This window comes from Hoplias malabaricus, chromosome 1 (genome assembly GCF_029633855.1).
Source record: "Hoplias malabaricus isolate fHopMal1 chromosome 1, fHopMal1.hap1, whole genome shotgun sequence".
Classification (NCBI taxonomy): domain Eukaryota; kingdom Metazoa; phylum Chordata; class Actinopteri; order Characiformes; family Erythrinidae; genus Hoplias; species Hoplias malabaricus.
This window is the reverse complement of record NC_089800.1, coordinates 41,141,790-41,168,245: the sequence shown is the minus strand read 5'-3', so window position 1 is coordinate 41,168,245 and position 26,456 is coordinate 41,141,790. Positions and strand designations below refer to the sequence as shown.

General features: G+C 37.6%; 1 protein-coding gene across 8 annotated transcripts in view; it reads right to left on the bottom strand.

Moving 5' to 3' along the window:
- Positions 1-26,456, bottom strand: part of ncam1b (neural cell adhesion molecule 1b) — a 122,188-nt gene that overhangs the window by 5,680 nt on the left and 90,052 nt on the right. For 5 of the 8 annotated variants that reach the window (XM_066662583.1, XM_066662588.1, XM_066662586.1 and 2 more), the window contains 4 exons: positions 25,683-25,811; positions 16,556-16,680; positions 14,766-14,946; positions 1,208-1,403 (listed from right to left, as the gene is read on the bottom strand). In XM_066662583.1, the coding sequence (XP_066518680.1) occupies positions 1,208-1,403; positions 14,766-14,946; positions 16,556-16,680; positions 25,683-25,811 (631 nt within the window). Of the gene's footprint in view, positions 1-1,207; positions 1,404-5,585; positions 5,851-14,765; positions 14,947-16,555; positions 16,681-25,682; positions 25,812-26,456 lie in introns of those variants that run through there. The other 3 variants (XM_066662589.1, XM_066662590.1, XM_066662591.1) reach the window with 1 other exon arrangement.

Below are 26,456 nucleotides of genomic sequence, written 5' to 3'. Positions count from 1 at the left end.
AGCCTTTTTATAGGGCCACACACCAAAAAGAAATTAAATGTTGTTTGGCAAACAGTTCTCTTCAGCTCAATGAAGATAAAACTCTATTTATTCTTTTAACAAATATTGGGGGACTGTCTAATTCTGTGAAACCTTGGGTAAAGAATCTACAAATGATATCTGAACTCTGTTGTCAGGAGTAGCTTTTTCCATTTTAGATAAATTGCTAAGATTAAATAACCACTACAAGACTTGGAGAAGGTCATTCATGTCCTCATGTCATCTCGGCTAGACTACTGTAATAGCTAAGTTCTCATTAGCTTGGTTACAGCTAGTCCAAAATGCAGCAGCTGATCACAGGCACTAAAAAGAGAGATCATAACACCCCTGTAACTGGCTTCTCTTCACTGGCTCACTGTAACTTACTTAATCTGCTCTATCTTCCATAGGTGATTTGCTCAAACGCTATTCTTCTTGCAGGTCTTTGAAGTCATCTAATCAGCTACTATTGGCTCAGCTAAAGCTCAAAGGCGAATCTTTGCAGATGTGGCACCAAGACTGTGGAACAGCCTACCTATGGACATTAGATCTGCAACCTCTATTCCTGTTTTTCAAACTAGATTAAAAACCTATTTTTATTGGTCTTTTTTTCCCTTTTTCTATGTGCTATGTTCAAATGTGTTTTAATGTAATGTTGTGTACAGCATTTTGGTTTTAAATGTGCTTTAAAAAATAAATTACAGCTCACACCTTTAGTCATTTATATATCAGCCTGAGACACAAGTTTTACAACATTTTTGGGAGAATTTGTTTTGTCAACCGATGTTCTAACACATTTTATATTGCATAAATTATACTATTACATATTTCCTGCTTTTGTTCTGACTAAAATATTATCCTGTAATTAATAGTTGTGTTTAGAGGAAGTGAAATGAAGATGTGCTCCCTGATTCTGCAGAGCACTGCAGACCAATTAGCAATGTTCAAAACACTTGCTTTAAGCTGGTAAGATGCTAAGTTATGCTTAAGTGGTTTCTGACAACGTAGGAACTATTTTGCTCATTTTTATTATCTACATTTGCCTCATAGCTCAAATATATCTTGACAACTGGGGAATGAAAAATAGTGTAAATTAGATTTTCTGGTCAAGCAATTTTCTTACAGCGCTACCTCCGGGATACACTGTGATCAAAGAACCAGTGAGTGGCTGAAAACTCAAGCTCCTTACACGAATGCAGCCTTGCCGGCCTCTATGTCTTTGCCCTTTGAGCCTGTCCCGGGCTTGCCGCAGAGACACATAAGCAGCCCACACTTGTTAAGGAAGCAGCAGGTGGCATCCACAGCCAGGAGGAGCAGCACACACACCAGGATTAGGATCCCAACAATGACCCCTGTGTTCAGTCCTGCCCCATCCTCCATAGAGCCTAGATGAGAGAGAGGGATAGAGACAGAGAGAGAATCAGTGACCCAAAAACAGAGGAGATGCATGCTTAATGCAAATGCTACAGTCAGGTAAGCATGAGTTATTTCTACTCACATGACTACTAGGATTAAAAAACACACACGGACACTGGATAAGTTGAGCAAACAGCAGGGTGAGTTGGGCAGACTTCAAACTATAACAGTATTGCTGCTTTTCCAGAACCATATGGAACGAGATGTAGGTTCAAGAGATGGAATCAATCAAACTACAGGCCTGCTTCCAGCTTTTTCCCATTACATAAAGCATTTGAGAGGAGGTGTTAGTCAGGCGCCAAGGACATCAAATGTAAGCAGTGGGTACTGGCCATTGAAATAAGATTTTTTTCTTCTCATGTTATTAAAAATTTAGCTTCTGTGGAGAGATGGAACAACAACATAAGAACCAGATGAAACCACCAATCCTGTCAATATGGACTTAAGCCTCGTTAAAAGTCAAAGAAATGTTGAGCTGCATATAGATATGTAGGCTTGTCGCGGTTTTCTTCTCATATAAATATAACACACATGAAAGCAAATGCCACCATCTGTGACAGTCTGTTTTAGCATCTGCAGTAGCACTAAGCCTAAAACCCTACGGGCAAGATTTGTAGACTAGGATTAAGCCTAGTCTAAGACTGGGAGATGTAATCTTATTTCAGTGATTATAAATGAGTTGATGCTGATACTTTAAAGATGATTTAGAAATGAGAACTGACCAAAAAAACACACACACAGTCCAATTTCATGTTAGCAAGTAGCTTGCTAAAAAATATTAAATCAAGTGTCATGTTTTATTCCCCATTTACTGTTAAAACAATGGATCATTAACGGGCAGTAAAAATTCATTAAACCACAGAAAGGTAAAATTTGTGCTTTCTGTGTTGTGGGATTCCGCTGTGTGTAACGTATTTTTCGAGGACATTTTAAGCTCAAGTTTTCTAAAGGTTCAGGTAAATTTTGTAAAATAATAAAAATATATACTGCCTGTTTTCCTACAGGCATCCATAGCTGAATTTTAGAGTAGCAGGAAAAAATAAAGTGTATGTGTGTTTGTGTGTGTGTGTATACAGGTGCTGGTCATAAAATTAGAATATCATGTGAAAAAGTTCTTTTATTTAAGTAATTCCATTCAAAAAGTGAAACGTTTGATGAGATGAGATTATACTCATTCATTACACACAGACCGATATATTTCAAGTGTTTATTTCTTTAAATTTGATTATTATAACTTACAATATTTTCGTTGTCCAATTAAAACCATGTATCTCTCAAAATAGTACATTTACAGAAGGAAAATAAGCCTTAACTTTCAATGAAACATTTAATTTGAAATAATTTTGGAGCATTTCTACTGGTCAATTCATCATGAAAATTTCACATGATGTGAAGGACATCTGCTGTTTTCAAATTATGTTGTAAACTAAAAATGTACAAAAATGGAGATACATGTTTTTAATTGGACAGCAAGGATACACAGATGTAGATTTGGAACTCATTAATTTACTGAATAGAACACATTCAGTACTTTGGAATTTGTGAACTATGAACATATATGTTCCCATGACCATGTGTGTATCTATAATGTTAGGAATCACACTGATATTGACTGAAGACTCCATTTTTCTACAAGGATGTACTCATTGTTTTTTTAGATATCATCCAGGTCTACTGCCACGTCAGCGGTCAAGAGTTTCATCAAGAAATATTCAGTCAGTCTAGTCTTTATGTGTTTATGTGCTCTGGAAAATCAAACCAATATCCTGTAAGAGCGATGCCAACTGTTCATCTTGGCAAAAATGTGAAACTCTTCAGACAAATACATTAGCATTTCATAAGACATTCTCCAGCATGAATTCTGTTTAATAATATGATATGAATATCTGTTTAATAAAGTTATGAATCCCTGATTAGATTCTGCACTACTCCTGGTACTGAAAAAGGACTGATGCTTGGCCAGGAAATTTCACAGCATCTCCAGAAAAAAGGCAACAGGCCTAACCTAATGGCACACAGTTCAGCCTGCTAGTTGGAAAAGCAGCAACAGACAGCAATAATTAGACAGTGACTAATTAGACAAATACTATTCCTTATTATTTTAGTTTTCTGCTTTCTTCCTTCAGTATTGCAAAATAGAGTACTCACCAGCAACAATTAATGTGATGATGACTTCAACTGCCGTAACAAATGAATTTATAGGTTTAAAAATGAAAGGTGTGTGCCCTGTCACATTGAACACATACCATAAGAAAAAGACAACAGAAAACATTTATGTATAAAAATTAATTTAATAAATCCAAATAAGCAAACCATACCTCTGTTTGTGATCATAATACATGTGTCTTTTTGCAATATGTGTGTCAAGTTCATAGAACAACAGTCTCAGGGTTTGATATATATAAAATAATAATTTGATGATGTTACAAAGTTGTTCCACAAAGATAAAAAAATGTACAATTTTATACAATTTTCAGTGAGAAAATTAGACTGTTAAAATATATATACATACGCAGAATCATATGCAACAGCCACTGTAAACTTCTGTTTCAGCCATTCTGTCTTTCCCTAAGCACCCCAGTATATACAGCGGTTGGACAATGAAACTGAAACACCTGTCATTTTAGTGTGGGAGGTTTCATGGCTAAATTGGACCAGCCTGGTGGCCAATCTTCATTAATTGCACATTGCACCAGTAAGAGCAGAGTGTGAAGGTTCAATTAGCAGAGGGTAAGAGCACAATTTTGCTCAAAATATTGCAATGCACACAACATTATGGGTGACATACCAGAGTTCAAAAGAGGACAAATTGTTGGTGCACGTCATGCTGGCGCATCTGTGACCAAGACAGCAAGTCTTTGTGATGTATCAAGAACCACGGTATCCAGGGTAATGTCAGCATACCACCAAGAAGGACAAAACACATCCAACACGATTAACTGTGGACGCAAGAGGAAGCTGTCTGAAAGGGATGTTCGGGTGCTAACCCAGATTGTATCCAAAAAATATAAAACCACGATTACCTAACTCACGGCAGAATTAAATGTCCACCAGAACTGTCCGTCAGGAGCTCCACAGGGTCAATATACACGGCCGGACTGTTATAGCCAAACCTTTGGTCACTCATGCCAATGCCAAACATCGGTTTCAATGGTTCAAGGAGTGCAAATCTTGGGCTGTGGACAATGTGAAACATGTATTGTTCTCTGATGAGTCCACCTTTACTGTATTCCCCACATCCGGGAGAGTTACGGTGTGGAGAAGCCCCAAAGAAGCGTACCACCCAGACTGTTGCCAGAGTGAGGCATGGAGGTGATGGTTTTTGCTGACATATCATGGCATTCCCTTGGCCCAATACTTGTGCTAGATGGGCGCGTCACTGCCAAGGACTACTGAACCATTCTGGAGGACCATGTGCATCCAATGGTTCAAACATTGTATCCTGAAGGCGATGCCGTGTATCAGGATGACAATGCACCAATACACACAGCAAGACTGGTGAAAGATTGGTTTGATGAACATGAAAGTGAAGTTGAACATCTCCCATGGCCTGCACAGTCACCAGATCTAAATATTATTGAGCCACTTTGGGGTGTTTTGGAGGAGCGAGTCAGGAAACGTTTTGCTTCATCAGCATCACGTAGTGACCTGGCCACTATCCTGCAAGAAGAATGGCTTAAAATCCCTCTGACCACTGTGCAGGACTTGTATATGTCATTCCCAAGACGACCTGACGCTGAATTAGCCGCAAAAGGAGGCCCTACACCATACTAATAAATTATTGTGGTCTAAAACCAGGTGTTTTAGTTTCATTGTCCAACCCCTGTATTTTACTAAGCTGAATAAATTATTGCATAATTCTTAACAACACCAGTCAAATGCCTGAATGTGCCTTATTTGAACTACTTATTATATTACTTATAATTATTATTATTAAAAAATAAAAATAAAAATCAGTCATTTAAAGACACACTAGGCAAAATTAAGAATTTGTGGGCTCCTCCTAAAGTTGCTGAGTGTTTTATATTTATATATATATATATATATATATATATAAACAAATTTCGAAAAAATATAAGTGGTGATTTAAAAAAAAAAATTATGACAAGTCATATTACAGGTGTAGAATATAAAGAAAAGAAAATCCTATCTAGAAAATACATTAAATCAGGGGGTGTCCAAACATTTGCCAGGTATTGTACAGATCTAAAATATAGCTCTTTCTCTGATATTAATTGGGTTAATGCTCGCAATCAGGCTCAGTTGTATCAGCAAATGGATAAGAAAAAAAAAATTCAAGATGCCCTCAACATGAGAACACCCTTCTCACACAAATCTATCAAAGCAACAGAACCAGGAACAGAGACAGCACCATCGACAGCACAGTGCACGTCACCGACGAGCTGCCAAGAGTGACTGGAGAACACACACACACACACACACACACATATATACACAAACACAGTGTGTCAGAGATACACAAACACATAAATATTGAGATCGCATGCATGCCGGAAAGCAAAGTGAGCAAGGGTTTCGTTGAAAAATATATCACACGTGTGGGAATGTGATGATCCATCCGCATCCAAGACCAGCCACAATGACACAGGACAAACACAGAGAGAAACAAGGGGGAAAGAGGGAAATGGGAAAGAGAAAGAGAGAAATATACGTCAAAACACAGAAACAAAGTCCGGAAATAAAACAGAAATAATAGGGTTAAGGAGGAACGTGGAATGAAATGAAGGTTGGCGAGTTGGGTTGAGTTGAAATGAAAGGCATGTGACCGCTGTTATTAGATCAAGCTGTGAATAGAGCAGCTACAAAAGATCTATAAAAGTCTTCTAAAGCAGTGGTTCCCAATTTGGGGTTAACTGCGATTTTGTGATATGATCACTAAATAAACAAAGACCCTTGTTGACAAATCACTGTAGACTAGTCCTCAGAACAATTAGTTTAAAATTTGTGAGTGAGTGAGAATTAAAAGGAAGTTCAGTGAGGTGTTTAAATTAAAGGTAAATTTGCCCAAAAAACTCTAAAAATATAAATAAAATAATTATAATAAAAAAAATCTTCTGTTGATTTCGTAAATGTTAGCTGTTTGACATTTTCCCATGAATTTAAATATTTTAATTAAAATCAGATCGTTTCTTATATATATGTAACATTTTACAATTTTTTACAATGTATGTGTTACATTTATACAATTGTATAGCATTATCATGATGATCTAACATAGTAATCATTCTTATGATTTTGTCTGGAACACAAGTCTTAACCTTTTAAATCTAAGTCTATGTTCACACTGCAGGTAAAATCTGATTTTTTATTTTACTGTTCATACTGTCTATATAATGTGACCTATATCTGACATCAGTCTGAACAGATTACCCTCCAACTGACCACATACACAGAAGGACAATGACCAAGAACATAAATAATGAACTTGTGTTCTCTGGAAGAACGTACTTGAAAAGAGTGATCTTGAGAAGTCACCCTGCATGTGGAAAGTCATGATGCTGTAATGATTGATGGAATCTTCTCATTGGCATGCTGATACATCTTGGGCAGATCAAGAACAACATCTGGGCATTTTAATGGTTCTTGACATTTGTGTCCTTGAGTACTGGAATGAAACTTTGGCTGTGGAAGATCATTCCCAGAGTGATGCAAAAGTAACGTAAATTATGATCTGGCTCACATTGCCAAAGATCTGATATAGATTGGATTTCAATACCACATATGAAAGGGAACCAAATCTGATTTAAAAATAGATTAAGTGATTTTTGCTGTTCACACAGTCAAGTAAATGAAACATCTGTGTCACATATGAAGTAACCGATCAGATTTGCATCTTTACACAGCATGTAAAAGTGGCACAAATCACTTCATATGTGATCCAGATGTGTCATTTACTTGGCTGTGTATACAGCAAACGTCAAATTGAATCTCATATTTTAGCCACTTTCATATGTCCTACTGAACGCTGGTCCATATCCAATTAATGACCCTGTATGAACAGCCCGATTGGAATTCATGTGGCATTAACGTCTATCCATGGACATTTTCATTTTAATTTGAGGTGTTTAGAAAACGGAAACAAACTGGTCAAAACATTTTTGTTTTATGAAAAAATACTGGGGAAATAGCTTATTTCTTAGTAGTTCTTTATCAGTTTTATGTTGTTCATGTTGGTAAGAAGGCTGCTCAAATGTGCATCATGGAAATATTAATTAATATTATATTACTATTAAATTACATTTTTGTCTGCGCTCGTCTCCTCTTGGGAGACCACATCCATGCTAGAGACCTGGCATTCACATGCCTGGCCAATATATAACCACTGACTTTTGGAATCATTCATTCTTTCAATTATTATCTGGAACTGCTTATCCAGTTCAGAGTCTCGGTGGGTCCAGAGCCTACCCGGAATCATCAAGGTACACCCTGGAGGGGGCACCAGTCCTTCACACACTCACACATTCACTAACACCTACGGACACTTTTGAGTCGCCAATCAACCTACCAGCATGTGTCTTTGGACTGTAGAAGGAAACCGGAGCACCCGGAGGAAACCCACACGGACACAGGGAGAACACACCAACTCCTCACAGACAGTCACCCGGAGTGGGAATCGAACCCACAACCTTTATATTATGTTTTTCCAGAATTTAAAAGGGTCGTTTTTTGATCCAGTGCTGAACAGTAAAAACACCAGTCCGGTTCCATTCCTGCATTTCAAAATGAAAGCGCTTTGGATGGAACAGATGGACCTTTCCTTCTGGCCAGCGAGCCTGAAGCATTGTCCTTTCTTGTATGTGGGTCAGTTTAAAATTGTGATCTGTTTAGACTGATGTCAGATATAGGTCACGTGATAAAGACATTGTGAACAGCAGAACAAAAAAAGTCAGATTTGATCACAAAAACAGATTTGGGTCACTTTTAGCAGCGGTGTGAATATAGTCTTAGTCTAAATTTGGGATAGCTTACAAAAGCATATTTCATTGCAGTATCTTCCGCAGTACACATGTATTGCAGAAATATGTAAATACAATTTCTAATTTCATGAGGATTTTCTAACTGTAACTAAAGGAAGAAAGGGAATCCAAATTTTACTTTTTTAAAATTTTAATCATCTATACTAAGATTCTTTGCTCTGGTTAGTGTACTGTTTCAGTCACATCACATGATTTGTTCATTTTAGAGCACAAGGGAAAAAGCCATACACTGCACAATGTAACTTTTGGAGTACAGCAAATACAAAAATGAAAAAAAAAAAAAAGCAGAGCTGTGAAAATTAATTCCCAAAGTATAGATTTCATGTATGTTCCTTTGGGCTTAGAGGAAGAAGAAATCATGTAAGTGAAAATTTCAGACTCTCTCCTGCATGTTTACTACTGATTCTTTTGTATTTCATTCTAAAAAACAGCAACTAGTGGATAGATTGGTAAGACTTGTATAAGCAAATTGTGATTAGAAGCATGCTCCGGGTTAAGAACGGCATAAACAACGAGAAGCAAAAACATAGTATGAGTTATGAGATTGCAGCACAAGTGGACTGTAGATGCAATCTCCAAGGACCCCTGTCCACTGCCTGGGGAAATGTGAAGAAGGCTGCTATAGTGCGTATAAGTGAGAGAAGAGGTCACGACACAAATGTTAAGAACCACTGCTATAGAGTAGCGTTCATCACTCAGTCCTGTGTTTGTCTCACTTTAACACACCTGATTCAACTTGTCTTTTAATTTGCAAGCACCTCACGAGCTAAATCAGGGCTGTATCTGGATGGGAACAAAACAAACAGTACTCAGCAGTGCTGCTGTCCTCGAGGACTTGGAGTGAGGAACGGTGCTCCACAGAGGAAAACACATTCCGGGACAATTCCACATGACTGATGACTGCGGCACCTGGGCCTAAGCGGAATGACTTGGAAATGAGGTTGTGACAGACTTGTGGGAGCACTTGAGATAAAACAACTGAAATGAAGCAGATTTCATATTAAGGATGCACAGATTTTTTTTTTTTTCTTTTTTAATTTTTAAGTTGGTGAGGCAGCAATGCACATGATTTATGTTTGTAAAAGCCTTTCCCCCAGTTAGTTAGCTTTAATGAGTTCTGCCACTAGGCATGTGTAAGACTACAGGCATATGCTCAGAGGAAACAATTTCTTTGTCCCTTTGTGGATGATATCACAGCTAATTATAGCTGGAATTTCCAACATCCAAGTCCCTCTACTGATGGATCCTAATTAGACATTAAAAGACCCCAGGCTATGACCATTGTAATCAATTAATTTCCTGATTGCTAGAACTTGAAACTTGCACAATGACAGAGGTGAAGGGACCCTACAGAAACCCTGAAATTAATATAAAATGTGAAAACAAATAAAAAAAGATAGCCCAAAACCCCTGGAAAAAGAGTTCAGTGTTCAGAATTATTCAGGCTCTAGTAAAATCTTTCAACTAAAAATATAATCCTAAAGCTACTTTCATGTTTGTAACAGGACAAGTTGTGACCAGACTACTTCACCCACCACCAACATTCATTCATTATCTGTAACTGTTTATTCAGTTCAGGGTTACGGTGGATCCAGAGCCTACCTGGAATCATTGAGTGCAAGGCGGGAATACACCCTGGAGGGGGCGCCAGTCCTTCATAGGGCAACATACACACTCACACATTCACTAACACCTATGGAGAATTTTGAGTCGCCAATCCACCTACCAATGTTTGTTTTTGGACAGTGGGAGGAAACCGGAGCACCCAGAGGAAACCCACGCGGACAAGGGGAGAACGCACCAACTCCTCACAGACACTACCTGCTGCGCCACCGTGCCGCCCCCCGCCCCCAACATGCCCCCGGTAATTCATGTTTAACTACAGGCCTAATATGATTTGTAGGAACTACTGGCTCTGACATCACCTGCTGATATTGTAGGTAGGTATTCATGTTTGTAGGAAAATCTATAGAAAACCAAACAGCAATATTTTGTCAGTATGTACAAAATATATTGAATTATTCAAATGTAAAATTTTTGCAACTTGTGCCCTATCCAGGCTGCATTGCTGCTTTGCGCCATGTTGGCGGGTAGACTCTGGACCCAACACAACCTTGAACGAGATGAAATGGTTTCAGGATACTGATGAATGAATGAATGAATGAATGAATGAATGTTTTGTGAATTCAAATTTGGTGCCTGTAACAAGAAACACTAAATCTACATCTTTACTTCAGAAAAATGCAAAACAGGTGATGGATAATTAGAAATATATTACGAAAATAATATTTAATCACTTTTCCTTTTGCATTTCAATTAAAAAAAAAAAAAAAAAAAATATATATATATATATATATATATATATATATATATATATATATATATATATATATATATATATATATATATATATATATAATAATATAATATCCATCCATTATCTGTAACCGCTTATCCAATTTAGGGTCGCGGGGGGTCCAGAGCCTACCTGGAATCATCGGGCGCAAGGCGGGAATACACCCTGGAGGGGACGCCAGTCCTTCACAGGGCAACACAGACACACACATTCACACCTACGGACACTTTCGAGTCGCCAATCCACCTGCAACGTGTGTTTTTGGACTGTGGGAGGAAACCGGAGCACCCGGAGGAAACCCACGCGGACACGGGGAGAACACACCAACTCCTCACAGACAGTCACCCGGAGCGGGAATCGAACCCACAACCTCCAGGTTCCTGGGGCTGTGTGACTGCGACACTACCTGCTGCGCCACCGTGCCGCCAATAATATAATATATATTTATAAAAAAAAAAAAAGATCTATGTTATATATCAGGATCGACCTGATATATTCCCTGTGAGGATGCTCTCGATGGTGCATAGGTAGATGTTTCACAGCATCTTGAAGGGCAGTCTGAAGTCCCTTAGGCGTCACCGTCTCTTCCACCTCTGACACCTAAGATACTTCATGCTGCCCTCCAAGGTGCTGCGGAACTTCTACACTTGCACCACAAGAGCATCCTCACGGTGAATATTTCTAACCTGGCTCGGAAACAGAACTCAACAGTATAGACGTACTCTGCAGTACGTAGTGCGATCGGCTGACCGCATCATCTGAATCCTGCTTCCTGAACTCCAGACCATCTATAATAAGTGGTGTTGTTCCAAAGCCAAGAAGAGATTGTGAAAGACCTCAGTCAATCTAAAAACAAACTTTTTACTCTGTTGCCATCAGGAAAGCATTTTTCTGTCTCTGAAAACCAACACAGAGAGGTTGAGGAGGATCTTCTTTCCAATGGCTATTCGGACTCTGAACCAGGTCTAAACACAGACATCCTGCTCACACATTACTGTTATCAGACTTTACACTTTTCACTTTTGCACTGCATTAAGTTGCACATTCACATGCACATTATGCACTTTAATTCAAATCAGAATATTTACACACTGCTCACGTTTTAGTATTTTTATAAATATTTTTAAAAATATATATATCTTTTATAATGTGTACAGTTGTACATTGTACAGTTTTAGCTTTATTTTTCTTAGCTATAGTTTAATATTTTTATTTAGAGAATGTTTATAAATTTTATATTTTATTATATTTCCTTACATTTTGTATTTGTTTAACACGTGTAGACAGTCATTAAAGCATTTCACTGCTATGTATGTGACAAATAAACTTTGATTTGATTTGATTTGGTTTATTTAAAAAGCTTCGAGGATGATATTTATTTTAACCTACAAAATGTGTGATTTACAGGGAAAAAATAATAATTACAACAAAACAAAACAAAACAAAACAAACAAAAAACATAACCACTACTACGTAAATAAATGCATAGCAACATAAGTTGTATAACTGTTACTTATAAAGAGGAATTTTATTACTAAATAAAATTACCACTGCTGAAAGTTTGTATCGTATAACTCATATGATAGAGTCAAAATGTAAAACACTAGCTCCAGCATAAATCAGCCCTGAGAAACAGTGATGGAGAAATGTGAAATGGCTGGGGGTCTGTGGTGATTTGCTTGCAAACCAGTTTCTGAATATATACAACAGTGAACAGAAGCGGTAGCAGTAGGTAGCATGATGTGATGTTAAATGAGGGGAAGTGTCTTAGTACATTAGACAAACAGTCTAAACCACACTAAGGCATCGCGTAATGGCTTGAAATTGCCCATGCTGTGAATTAACTTAGACATACACTCGCAAGAAGAAAAGGACAACTGTTTTAGCTAAATGGGAAAAAAAAGACAAGAAAGAAGAAAAAAAAATCTAATTTCTATGGACGCCCCTGTGTAGGCGCCTATGGATGGCTGGCCGTGAGACATTCTTATTGGCATGCTGCTCGAGAAGCAGCAGGAGAGGAGTGAGAGGGGCGTAAGAGTGAAACAAACAGGCTTTGGACACCATCCACTCCTAGACTGCTATGCCAGAGAGAGAGAGAGAGAGAGAGAGCGAGAGAGAGAGAGAGAGAGAGAGAGAGAGAGATAGCCGTACCGATACAAACCTCCTACATCTACATTGCTGTCTCACAGCGTTAATGAGAGAGACTCTCGGGGCTAAGCAGCACCAGATGCCCGATATGACAAGGAGAGTCCAGATGTGGCCTTATCATGCCTGAATGGGCTGAACCTGCCTCCAGTGACCAGTTAAGGTGCTTAAGCTTGGCACAGATGCATAGTGGCAGAAAGTGGCCTGGTGTGACAGCAAGGCTGAGGTAGACTGGTCAATTGCTATGGATCAGCTGCTGCTGGTTGAGGTGACTTGCCAGAAAAGTGAGGAACGATTGGCCAAACGGTGCTCTGAAGAGAGCAACCCTGAGGGAACTGCTGGATGTGAATGAACCAGTGGTGTAAGGACAGTATTGTGAAATGATCACTGGATTAGGAACACCTTACCTTGAATATACATTCTATGTCCATTTTATCAGCTCTACTGACTATAGAGCAGAACCTTGTAGTTCTACAATTACAGACTGTAGTCCATCTGATGCTCTGCATACTTTGTTATCCCCATTTCACCCTGTTCTTTAATGGTCAGTATCACTGCAGGGCTTAGAATGATCTACCACTCAAATCATTCCTGTTCTGTGGGGGTCCTGATAACTGAAGAGCAGGGTGAAATGGGTATAATAAAGTATGCAGAGATCCACCTGGACAATGGTTACCATGTGTAATTGTAGAAAAACAAAATGCTCCTGTATGTATGGGTGAGTGGAGATGATAAAATGTAGGAGTTCCTAATCTACTGATCATTCAGTGTATACAATGTCCTGGATTTGCAGAACTCTTCTGATTGATGGGAGTATTCAAAGCAGTCAAAGCATACTGTAAAGTATTGTGTCAATAATGTTTTAAAAGTTCTGCATAATTCAGTTATTTAGTCTTTCCAACTGTTTAACGTGAAAAGGGATATTGTAGAGTAACTTAGATTTCTTTATAGTGGTGGTAATAGTAATTGGAAGACTGCGTATAACCCCAAACATTTTGTTTGCTACTGGGGAAAAAGAAAGTCTCAGCCGTTTTCCTTTTCTGCCAAGACCAAGACCAGAATAAGCCTTGACGTAATCGTGAATGGTAGGATAACATGGTAAATAAAGGTTGCCCTTTACACCACTATAATATGCCAATAACTGCCCTTGGGAAAGATGCCTAATATTACACAGTAAATCACTGTGGATAAAAGCATCTGCCAAACATGTTCACGTAAGCTTTCTTCTTTTCCTAACTCAAATTTCTGTTTTGCCTTATCAAGTAACATAGATGAACAAAGGCTACTTTTCATTAGCTATCATAAAGAAAATGATATTTTAGAAGCATAAAGTGCAATCAAAAGTAATAACAGTATACATAACATATCATAGGTCTGCAAGGTGGAGATATTTAAGGGTAGAAAAAGAAAACCGCAGCAACTTTCTGATGATAATTTTGTAATCATCCATTTGTAATATTTGGGCAAATAATACATCCTACATCTAGCCTTTATCCACCATCACTATGAGACCTTACATGTGACGAACAAAGATGGCTGTTGTTTTCTTTCCTCGCGGATGTTTCAAGCCACAGAACACTGTTTTTATTAATATATAAGTAATGTTCCAGGACCAAACTCACACATGAACAGACGACCAGTCGCTTGAGATGACTCATCATGTATCATATTGTGTAAGTGGCCAGAGAGAGCACAAAAACAACAAAAAAGGTGTTATCTCGCTGCATTGGGTTACTTGGTGCTAGGTCTGACTCAGCTCTTATGGTCGTGCGTCAGTCAGAATGTGAGCGTGAGGGGAGTTAGGGATGGAGGTGGTGTAGAGAGGAACTCACCTGGAGTGACATCGGGCTCAGAAGATGTGCGGAAGGTCAGGGTCCCGGGCTGAGACTTGCCCTGCTGGTTTTCAGCCACCACAAACACGTTGTACTCAGTGTCCCACTCCAGACCATTCAACAGCACAGACTCACTCACGCTGGGAAGACGAATCTCCTGCTTCCAGTCAGACTCCTCTTTCTGGGACAGGCATGGATCAGGGAGAGTTAGTTATAGTTATAGACACAGAGGGCTTTAATAATCTATCTAAGTATCCTCTAAAGTGGACTATATATATATATACATTATATATATATATATATATATATATATATATATATATATATATATATATATATATATATATATATATATATATATATATATATATATATTTATATATATATTTGCATTGTTTAAACATGTCGTGCTTTATTTTGTGTGAATAGATTAATAAAATGATATACAATTGAGTATATATATATATTATTTTTTAAAACACGAGTTTCAATTTACATTTTACCAACAGAAGTATAAATTATTGGGAATTAAATTTCTGCATTAATACTGAAGGTTTTTTCTTTCTCCTGTAAAGTAATACTTTATAATATATATATTTGACTGTGATACTATTAGTACATACACAGATAAAATATTTTGGAATAATATCACATTCTAAAAACATTAAGTCAAAAATAAAATTAAACTAAATATAATGTAAAATAATATGGATATAATTGTACTTTCAATATGTTTTATTGGTCCATTAACCACAAAATATTTACACAATGTTAAGGGCCACTGTTGTCTTAAAATGGTGTAAATAAAAAGGGAGCTACATTTTTTTCCCCTGAAATATTTAACTGGCGAAGCAACAAGTTTTCACTGCTATAGATTTTAGGTTTAGGAAGGATAAACTTATTTTAAAAATGGCAGATTCCCCTGAATATTAAAAGTTTACAGGTTTGTTGATGTGTTGTGTTGTTTTCTTCTTGAACATTTTAGAGCAGTTTAACATTGGGCCAACTATCTCCATAACAAGTGCCAAAAGACCCCAATTTAAATGAGGTTGGCACAAGTCCACAATGCAGCTCTAATCAGGAATGAACTAAACGGATGCTCTGACACTGAAAGTGTGTGTATTTTTGGCTGCAATCTTAAGCTTTAATTGTTGGATAGTGGGTGTATCATGATTTATGGTACAGAGGGTATATGCCACAGTCAATGCCAACCACCCTGAGCTGACCCAATATTTTGTGATAGTCTTTGTGGTTTTATATTGCATTTATTAATTTCCTATGTACTGTTTGTTCTTTATTGGCCATTTGCTGGCAATGTAGGCACAAATTGTAGACAAATCCCTTGTGAAACACCAGCTGGTCTTTACATTGTGTAAATATTTCAGAAGGATAGACTAATGAAAACAGTCCAAAATGATTTGGAATGAAATCTCCTCATTAAAATTCAAGGGTTTTGCTTTTACAATTAAGGGTAGATATTCATTTTTTATTGTGATTATATGCATACTTTAAAGTTATTAAATATACACCCCTTAAAAACGTAAATGTATATGAATGTATCTGAAAAATAAACATTTATAGGCAAAAGATTTAAACTTAATTTAAACTTTCATGTACATTTATGTGGTGAAACTCAATTGTATATCATGTTATTAATCTATTCACACAAAATAAAGCACGACATGTTTAAACAATGCAAAAAATGAAAAAAATGAAAATGATGGATCCCAATTCTGAAGTGTGTCTGCTAATTTGAAGTCTCAATTTTGTGAAACTACACAAATACTCACAGCTTTGTATCTGACTAGATAGTGAGTGATGGGAGAGCCTCCATCGTCCTGCTTGATCCAATTTACTCTGAATGCACTGCCTTTAAGCTGTAAGGTGCCTTCCAGTTTAGGAGGGTTCGGTTCCCCTGGAAACACACACAAAACACAGACTAATCATGTTAACAGTTCATGAATCTGAACAAGATGAAAACATCTTTCACTGGGCAAGGGCCAACTGTTCCATTGCTAATTTATTTATTTATTTTTGCATAACCTCAATCCCAATAATGTAGTTTTATATTCTGTTCAGAGGCTAATTTCTGCAGCCTAATTACCTTGTTGCATTTCAAAATATAAGGGCACATGTCTCACCTCTCTTGGTAGAATAATATTTAAACTCAATCATAGTATGTGCACAAATCAGATCATTTAGTGTTGAGAAGAGGCACATATTGGTTCTTAATAAACAATCAGCAATATTTATATTTTATATTGACCAACTTTTACAGCAATTTTACCATCAAATTATAAAATGTTGTGTAGGCCTCCTCACCAGGGGAAATGCTAAAAATAACGTTAAATTTAATGTTTAACTCTTATACTTTACATTCATAAGTAAAATAATAGCACTAAAAATAAAATGAATAATGCTTTATTGTAAATGTCAGTAAGATGTGTTAACTTGTGTAGGGAATCTTTAAATCTTCGGCTGTCCCCATGGATTCAGCACATGTTTGCTGGTGAAAGCCATGTGTGGCCTCTCCTTCACGGACCATAATTCATAACCCATTTCAGATTAATGATGCGAGCATGCTAATTTGATCCACTACATTGGTTAGACACCACAGAATGACATTTAACAACATTGCTGGGGCTTTAGGGAGTGGCGTAAGAGTGAACAGAGTGCATTGAAAAATGAGGGCCCTTTACTCACATTAACACACTCATTAGCTCTGCTTGTAAAACAGACAGACGCAATGCTCAATCTAGTCAAATGGATGCTGCATCATTCAATAAAACCACCACACAGGCCTTCGTGTGGACCTTCTCTGTTGCAATGTTTTTTTCAGTTGTAGAAATCATTCTTGTGTTCCTAAATTAATTCAATTAGAAGTAGGTTATGAAGAAAACCATACGTATAAGGTATACGTTTGCTCACTGTGTTTCCCCTGAGACCTGAAGCGATTTTGTCAGACATCTGAAACCTGATGTGATCTGAGGATGTCATAAAACCTACACTCTACATTACAGGTGGCTATTTCCAGGAAAAATTGCCTGCAGCACTGAGTATGTTCAATCTATGCAGCACCACAGCTGCAATTCTACAACCATTTCCTCCATCTCTGGGTCAAAAATATGAACGAAAGATATCACATCACCCAACATGATGTTAAAATGTTCAGGTATGTTACTGAGTGGGAATTCTAGGTTCTTACTTTGGTGTGCATGAAATAAATCATTTAAGAATAAGATTTTTTTAAACTAGTAATATAACTGAAATGAAAATTGTCTATTGTGCAAAATACAAATACAAATGCAAACAAAACTATTGTGAAGCATTCCTTTATAGAACTATGTAATAAATCCTGTTATTTTGCAGTTAGACTTAGCACTATAGTTAAATAATAAATGTCTCCACGGTCAAGGGATAATGGAAAGCCATGTTAATAGACTAAGATATGATGCAATTTCTGTAAACCTCATTGCCCTTTAGAAAGGGCATGTACAATACAAAAAAAGAAATAGCTTATGACAAAGCACAAAGTCATATAACATAATGGAGGAGGAAATCTGTTAATTGTTATTAACTTACCACATATGTTTAGACAAAGTACACATCCAAAGCACAGTTTTGAAAAGCGTGGATTAAAAAAAAGCAGATCAATGTGGAAATGGAAAATGAATGAACCTTTGAGGTCAACCACTGATCATTATCAAAAGGCCCTAATGAAGGCCTTTCTTATTTCCGTTCTAACTGCATATAAAAAGCACTACAGGATGACAAGACATCAATATGGAACATTCCTCAAACTCTGGCTTGTCAAAATGTTTATAGCTGGCATAAAAGGGGGAGAGATGATGTCCCTAAGTCATCTACCCAGCCCTACCTCTGGGGAATTGTTTTTCAGCTCCAGAGCTTTTGAAGTAGTTTTTATGGTTGGAAGGACATCGCTTAAAACTTTTTTTTTTTCCTTTCTGACTTCATCTCCTGCCTCAGATAATATTCTAAGCAGTCAGAACACAGTGGTTGCTCAAGGGAAGTGTCTGCTGAAAACGTAGGGCTAGATGAATTTTCATGACTTGACTGAAGAGTTTTATTCCGGACGTGTGGAGGAAATGGGGGATGATGTGAAGGCTAAGAGAGAATTCAATGATCCAGCCGTGAGGCTTCACTAATCCTACACATGAGAGCTGTAGAGCGTGAGCCAAGTGTTTACCTTCTGTTCACCAGAGTGGACGACATCAGCCGCACCATGCAAGCCACATGACAAAAGGCACACCGCACGCACGCACATGATTGGTGGAAAGGAAATTGGAAGAAGTCATGTTGAAATTCCAAAAACAACAGAGATGATGGAAACATGGATAAGAAACACAAGACGAGGAGTTAGTGTCAGTAGACACAAACAAAACAAAGAGACAAAAACAAGAAGCTCTTAACAGTTTGTCAATCAGAACATTGAAAACAGAAACATAAAGCAGAGTTTCCTCTGAAAGAAACAACACATCTGCTTCTGTAGGCAGTGACCAAGTGGCAGTAGTGGACACTAAAAACTGTTGGTGTAACATTCCTGATACAATTCACAATTCAATGTAGGGCAGTACCATTAATATTTCTTCTAAAGTTATGCAAGAAAAGAATAATAATAAAAATATAAATAAATAAATAAATAACCCACAATAGTATTCTACACTTATTATTTATTTGATCTGCTCCACTTTCATTCAGGTTCACTGTTTAGAGCTACAATTAAAGACTGTAGAGCCTTTCCCTCTGGGGGCCACATTAATATTTACAGATCTGTTCTGACCACAGGTCACATCAAAGTGTGTTTTCATGCACTAAATAATCGGATAACTGCACAAAATCAGATTTTGTGAGTAATTTGATCAAAGTGTTTAATCAGATAATGGAAAACTTCAAACGTACTTAATAATAATATAATCTTATTTCTGAGTTATTACAGCCAATAATATGACAGAAATACGTGACAAACGTTTAGCTGTAACTTACTGGAAACATGGACATTTTTTAAAAAATAACCATTTTTTAATGTTCTTGTGACCATCTCTGTATGTGTTTGTGGTAAGTACTGGAGGGAGCAAGCGGTACTTAGTGAATTTCCAGATACAGAACGGGGAGAAAGCTCTCAAACGGATATCTAGACCTTATTCTTATTCCTATCTCAGAAATCTGAGAATGCTGTTTACATGACCACTTGAATAATCAGATAACTGCAGATATCCTGTAAAAATGTATTTGTTATCTGCATGCAATTACACTCGAAAATATCCAGAACTAAATTCATCTGGACATAGCCCTCCATCACCAACCTGCCTCTGACGCACTGTCCAGATCTTGTTTAGCTCAGTGCACAGAAGCTAGCTGTGTGGTCAGATTAGTCAGGTTATTCTTGAGGACCTTCCTTTCCTTCAGTGCTGCTTTACTTGAAAACTGTGAGGAATTTTCCACACATTAAGCAGGCTGGCTTTCCTTTCATTCAGCCTGAAAGCAACCCAACTGTCCATTTGGCTTGAAAGAAGACAATTACTACCTTTCCTTCACTTAGATTGACATCAGAGATGCAGCTATTGGGTGAAGCTGTGATCGTGGTTCTTGTGGCTAACTGAATCGACTGAACAGTGCACCTTTATTTGCATAACAACCAATGGATATTGCAGAAATCCAGAACATAACCTATAAAACTGTAGAGTATATCTAGTGGGCCATTTATAGCTCAACAGAGGGCTGTATATGGCTTGTTCTTCAGCGGTCAGGACTTCCACAGGACCACCTCAGAGGAGGCATGAGAATCATTCTCATTGCTGCAATGACACTGTCATAGTGGTGGTGTGTTATTTTGTGCACTGGCCACTACACTAGACATTGCATCTACAAGGCGTAACAGCAGTTATTTATGACAGAGACAGTAACTCATCTGTTGCTGCACAGTTTGTGTTGGTCGTCCTCTAGTCCTTCATCAGTGGACAAACGTTCATGACCACAGGACACTGTTGCCTGGACATTTGGTTGCTGGACTTCAGTCCAGTACTGACAATAAGGAGAATACAATTCTAGAAGCACTGCTCTGTTTGATCCAATCCTATCAGGGCAAAACAGCGCATTAACACCAACCAAGACAACTAACACTAATATAATTTTTCGTTAACTATCCATTTGCAAGATGGCTGCCTCATGTATTCTGTGTCTGTTTGGTGCATCGGTTTTGCATGTTCTTAGAAATTAATAGAAATGAACGCTACCCATATGCAAGGTGCAGGGTGCGCATATACTATAGGGGCAATGTGATCAGCAAAAGTGATCAGCAGCATAAAAATGGTGGAACATTTGGAACAAAAGCTGTGTCTTTCTGTGTGCCCAAGTCTGCAATTACACACATTGGTATGATGTGTTTCTCTGGTCTGCCTTATAGTGGAACCCTGCAGTTACAAGAGTGGCACACAGGCAAGTATGTGAGCAACTACATTCATGATGCAGACAGTTGATATTTCTCTAGCTGAACACCACAGTGTCAGTGCAAAGAATCATCCTCCAACAAAATAACACCTCATCTGTTGTGGACCTGATACGGTCCAGACCATTGAAGGACATGGTTGAAAGGGGGTCAACAAAATAAGCAGAGCAACAGGCGGACCAGAGACTGTAACAGTACTTCTACAAAGTGCACTTATATTGTCAGTAGAGCAGATAAAAGTGAAGATTTCTTAAGTGGGCACCACTGATCTTTTTTTTTAGCCAGGCACTGTAAGTAAAACTTAAACATAAAATGTGGCATGTGCAAAATGGCATAAGTAATACTTAATGTTTTATTGTTAAATGTGACAAACTGAGCAAATAAATACTATACTAAAATGCTGAATAATGCTGCCATATTAAAGACCATGTGTTACCTTATTCAACCACTCTTCTCCAAATTCTTGCACATGTCTCTATGTGCCACATACATTTGCGTTTGCCATACAGATGTGTTGCCAAACCATAGCCACAGATTCCAGGGCCAAAATTTAAAATTTAAAACATACTAGCTACAGCTAAATCTGCAGCAGGAGGCAAAGTGCTAGAATTGCAACTGCACTTAAACAGATACTGTCACCTCACATCTCTCAAGCTAAACCAAATCAGAATGGAGTGCAACGTGCAATGCTGCCAACTGTGTGCTACTCTTGAGGAGATTTCCCCACAGAAATGTGTAGGTTTGTAAAGGTGGAATCCTTATTTGTTATTTTTCTGGATTTTAGGTTTTCAAACCTTTTTACTACCATAATATTAAAATATATCATAAAAAAAATAAATATATAAAAAATGGTGTGCTAATACATTGCCACCTAAGATGCATTTCTTCCGCTCTGGATTATTATTCAGTTTTGATCATAATTGAATCATGGCTGAATCTTACCATTAGAGCTCTGCATTTACATTAAAGTAGTGCAGAAGGGAAATGTTTACACATGTGTTCACACAGCCATGAGAAGTAAGTACTGAATCTTTTCAAACCACCAATAATGCCGCCTTACTGGGCAATTCAACATGCTTGGGGTAGACCACTTATGTTAACTACTGTCGATTCAACACACCCACAATGACTAGCTGAGAAATTGAGTGAGAGCAAAAGGAAAATGCTAACCACCAAGAAAGTCTGAGGCCAGTAATACTTTCTGGAGATTGGCATGTTTGTACACCCCTGCTAGAAAGGGTACAAATATGCTAGATGTTTATATTAAATAGCTGAATAATTTGAATACATTTTATTTAGGGTCATTGCTGACAACAGAGGAAACTCTGGCGTATTCACATAATACATCAGCACAAAGAAGACACATGCATGACATATTGCACATAGCAGGATACCAGCACATCACAGGAGGGATTGGAACTGTATGAAGTATTCAAAGCTTAACAGTTTTAAATACTTCTCAGAGAGTATACAGTTCTAATTACATAAGCAAATGAAAGTTACAAATATAGCAACTATAAAAATAAATAAATGGATAAATAAAAATGTAAAGAGGTATAATAAAAGCATGTACTTATTTTTTCAGACACATACAATAACATATTAGGTACAACATATGAGCACCAAACAAACCTGTCTCCTCAGGGAAAAAATGAAATATGCCATCTAGAGAGCATGAACAAAAAATGTTTCATTAACTCAGTTAGTGCCAGAACATTTTGCTCGGTCTAGTCTAATGAACATCAAGCATGTGAGTAAAAATAACTGTAAAAATGTACAGAATTAGATTTAAATGCATAAAAAAAAAAAATTAAGTACTTTCAGGTTCACTTACTTGAGTAAGAATAACCTGATTGATCCAATGAGGGAGTGGAAAACGAGGATGAAAAACATAAAATTGATGATCAAAAAACAAATCACAAATGAAAGGGTGAAGACTCAAGTTAAAAAAAATAAAAATAAAATAATAAACTCCATCTGACAGGAAGATGGATCATGTCTGTACCACCCACTTTTTACCTACCATGGTCAGAGGCTTCAGAACAGCTTGCCATAGTCCACTCTCCTTTAATAAGATGTATGTGCTCTCTAATATGATTTAAGGGCTTACCTTTGCTCAGGTCTATAAAGAACCAGCCCATCGGCGACAGCATTCCAGGGACATTCAGCACATTTACCATAACGTCTGCATAATTTAATCAGTGAGATGTAAGCACAGGAGGTGTACTCAAGTTAAACTAGTTAAAAATAGTAGTCTTCTGAACTATTCAAGGCCCCTGTGTGAAGGCCAGCTGCTAAAGTAATGTTTCTATCCCCTTGGGTCATTAGTCCTCTCATTCTAATACTGTTTTCAATAAGGAATTCATATTTGCTTTTGGATATTGAGCTTTACGTTATCAAAATTAGCAAGGCCAGCAGTGGAGGACACCTTCAGCAGACTGGACAGTGTTCATAGCAGAGACGTAGATAAATCAGTGTGCAGAAAACTAACAAAAGCAAAGTAAACAGCACCAGTTCCTCTCAAAATGAAACACAATGTAGCAGAATGAGAATGAGAATCTACAGCAACAGAGGGGCAGGAATATTCAGCCACTTTGTTCACAACTGAAAATTGGAAACGCTGCTAAAAAAATGAATGCATAAGATTTTCATATGAATAAGTTAGTGTTCACACATTAAATATAACACACTGACATACTGAAAGCGATAAATACACTGTGATGAAGCATGCTGTCCCTTCGCATGCGTCTCTACACATCACAGCACTGGACCCACATTCATGCGAGAGAGCAAAGAAGAGTTTAAATGAAGCAAAACAAACAAAATGTTCATTGGTAAATAGGAGTTCTGATTAAATATGGCAAAAACAAAAACAGAGAAGAAAATTAACTTACTGAAAACAACCAGCATTTCTCCTCCTAGCGCCTCTCGCTCTGAACTGAGCTGGGGCTCATTCTCATTTAAAGGAACAGGTGCAAAAACTGATTGTTCTGAACAGTGCTGTTTAGACAGGGGGAAAACACTGCTGTGCTGTTTGGTCCTTGTGGTATTTTGACAAAAGCATTTCGTTATAACGGCTGAACTGTGTAAACTTCTGGAAATGGTGATATAATTGCCTTCCTTAGCCGCAAAACGCAATCGCTCTTTAACTAGAGCGTCTCAGTATTCTGCCTCATGACGACAGGCAACCGTTAGAATGCTGTCTTTTTAAACTGCTGTCTATGCAGTCAGTGCCTACCTAGGCAGCTCACTAGGTTTTGGGACAGATGTCCCCCCTAATACTTGTGGTGAGAGTTTTTATTTATTAATATTTCTGCTGTTATTTCACTCTGCATGAGTCTTTTCTCAAATATAAAAAATACATATAAAAAAGCAGTATTTTTGAACCATTTTGGGTATAAAGGGTTTCAAACATGTAATCCTTATTCCTACCAATCTGACAGAATTTTTCATTCTGAGAATGTCTTTGTTTACATCTCTGTGATTGAGAGAAAAAAGAGGTATTTCCCCTTTAATCAATCAGTCTGTGGGCAGCTAGCTGTATTTATTATGTAAGGGCAGCTGCATGAGTGGGCTTTGGTTCTTGCAAATGCTCTTGCTAGGTTCTTGCTAGAAGCCACACAGCCAGCAGAGGGCGCAATCAGGCCAAATTGCTTGGTTGGTGTAGGGCCTATCTGCACTGGCTGAGATTAGCAACAAAAATCACATCAATATCACAGACCAATCTGTCAGGAACAGGATGCCATCATCTTTCCGCTGTGGTGCCTTTATCACCCAGAATGTGAGAAACTTGAGCAGCGGATTCTGCACAGCTGCAAACTAAGGGACAAGACCCTCTTACATGAACATAAATGCATTATTCATCTGTGAATTCATTTAGCTCTAATGCTGAATGTGGATATGTAGAAATTCTGAGAGCCGAGGATCTGTCATTTACATTTCTTAGCAACAGAGAACACTCAAACTAGCCCAATGATGACTTCTGGAAACTGCTAGAACTGTGGGGAGAAGAGGGCACTTTTGAACCCCTCGTATTAAATCATTAAGCCTGGTGCCTCTCCACGCCTAGAGCATAGAGAGTATCACTGATATTAGTCAAAAGCAGCTGAGGCTCACACTCCCCAAGTGCCACTGCACAGTGTTAAAAGAGCAATAGTTCATTTCTGACCAAAAACGGCACACAATTTTTAAAGGGATTATTTCATACTTTTATATTTGTTTTATAAAGTGCAACTCATGTGAGATGAAAAAATTATCTGCTTTGTATTCCCTGAATGAACCAGCTAAGGCTCCACAGAGTGGGTGTGCAACACAATCTCTGAAAAATTCAACCCATTAAGTGCAATTTAATGACGAGCATAGCATGACGAGGATTCGCTAGAGAAAAGTACTTATCGCTCCTTTAACTGAACAGCGTGTTCTTAATAGAAGTCAGAAAAAGGACTACTCACGAACATGCTCCGTCTTGAAGGTGACTGTGGAGCTGCTCTCTCCCTCTCCCTTGCCGTTGATTGCGGACATCTTGGCTTCGTACTGAGTTTCTGGTTTAAGGCCTGTGATTGTGACTGCACTCAGACCTCCTGGATTTACAAAACAGTCCACAGAATGTCTATTAACAAACCCCAAAATAAAACATACTAGTAAGTTTGTGATTGTAATAAATAACATTGGTGTACATTTAGACAAGTTAAATGCATAAGATGTAAAACAATTTTCTTCATGTATTGTAAACTACTGACAAACTATGGTTTAATTCATTAATGGATTTGTTTTGGCAGTTTAAAAATTCAGTCTCTTGATTCATGTTCATGTATTGTTTGAACATGTAATGTAATTTCCAAAAGGAAAAGAAAAAGGACGTTCCGGGACCTTTACTGAGACTGGGAGAAGAAAAAAAAATCTTGGGTGAAATTAAAATAGAGGGTCCTGTGGAGGGTTTGTGCACACAATTCAATTCAATTCAACTTCAGTTCATTTTTAAACAACCTTGAAATAATAACTACTACAACCAATGTAATACTAATATAAATTATGACTTACTTTTCCTAAGTTGCATTTTTATCAATAGTTTCCTCTGTTAAATTTTTGGTCACTTAATAATAACCCAAATTAATTATCTATGAATTTCTGCCTAGGAAACTAAAGTAACGGAATACAGAGTTGTGTATTAGCATTGAGCTATTCACCAATAACATACTTAAGTTGGACTGTGGCTAAACTAACCA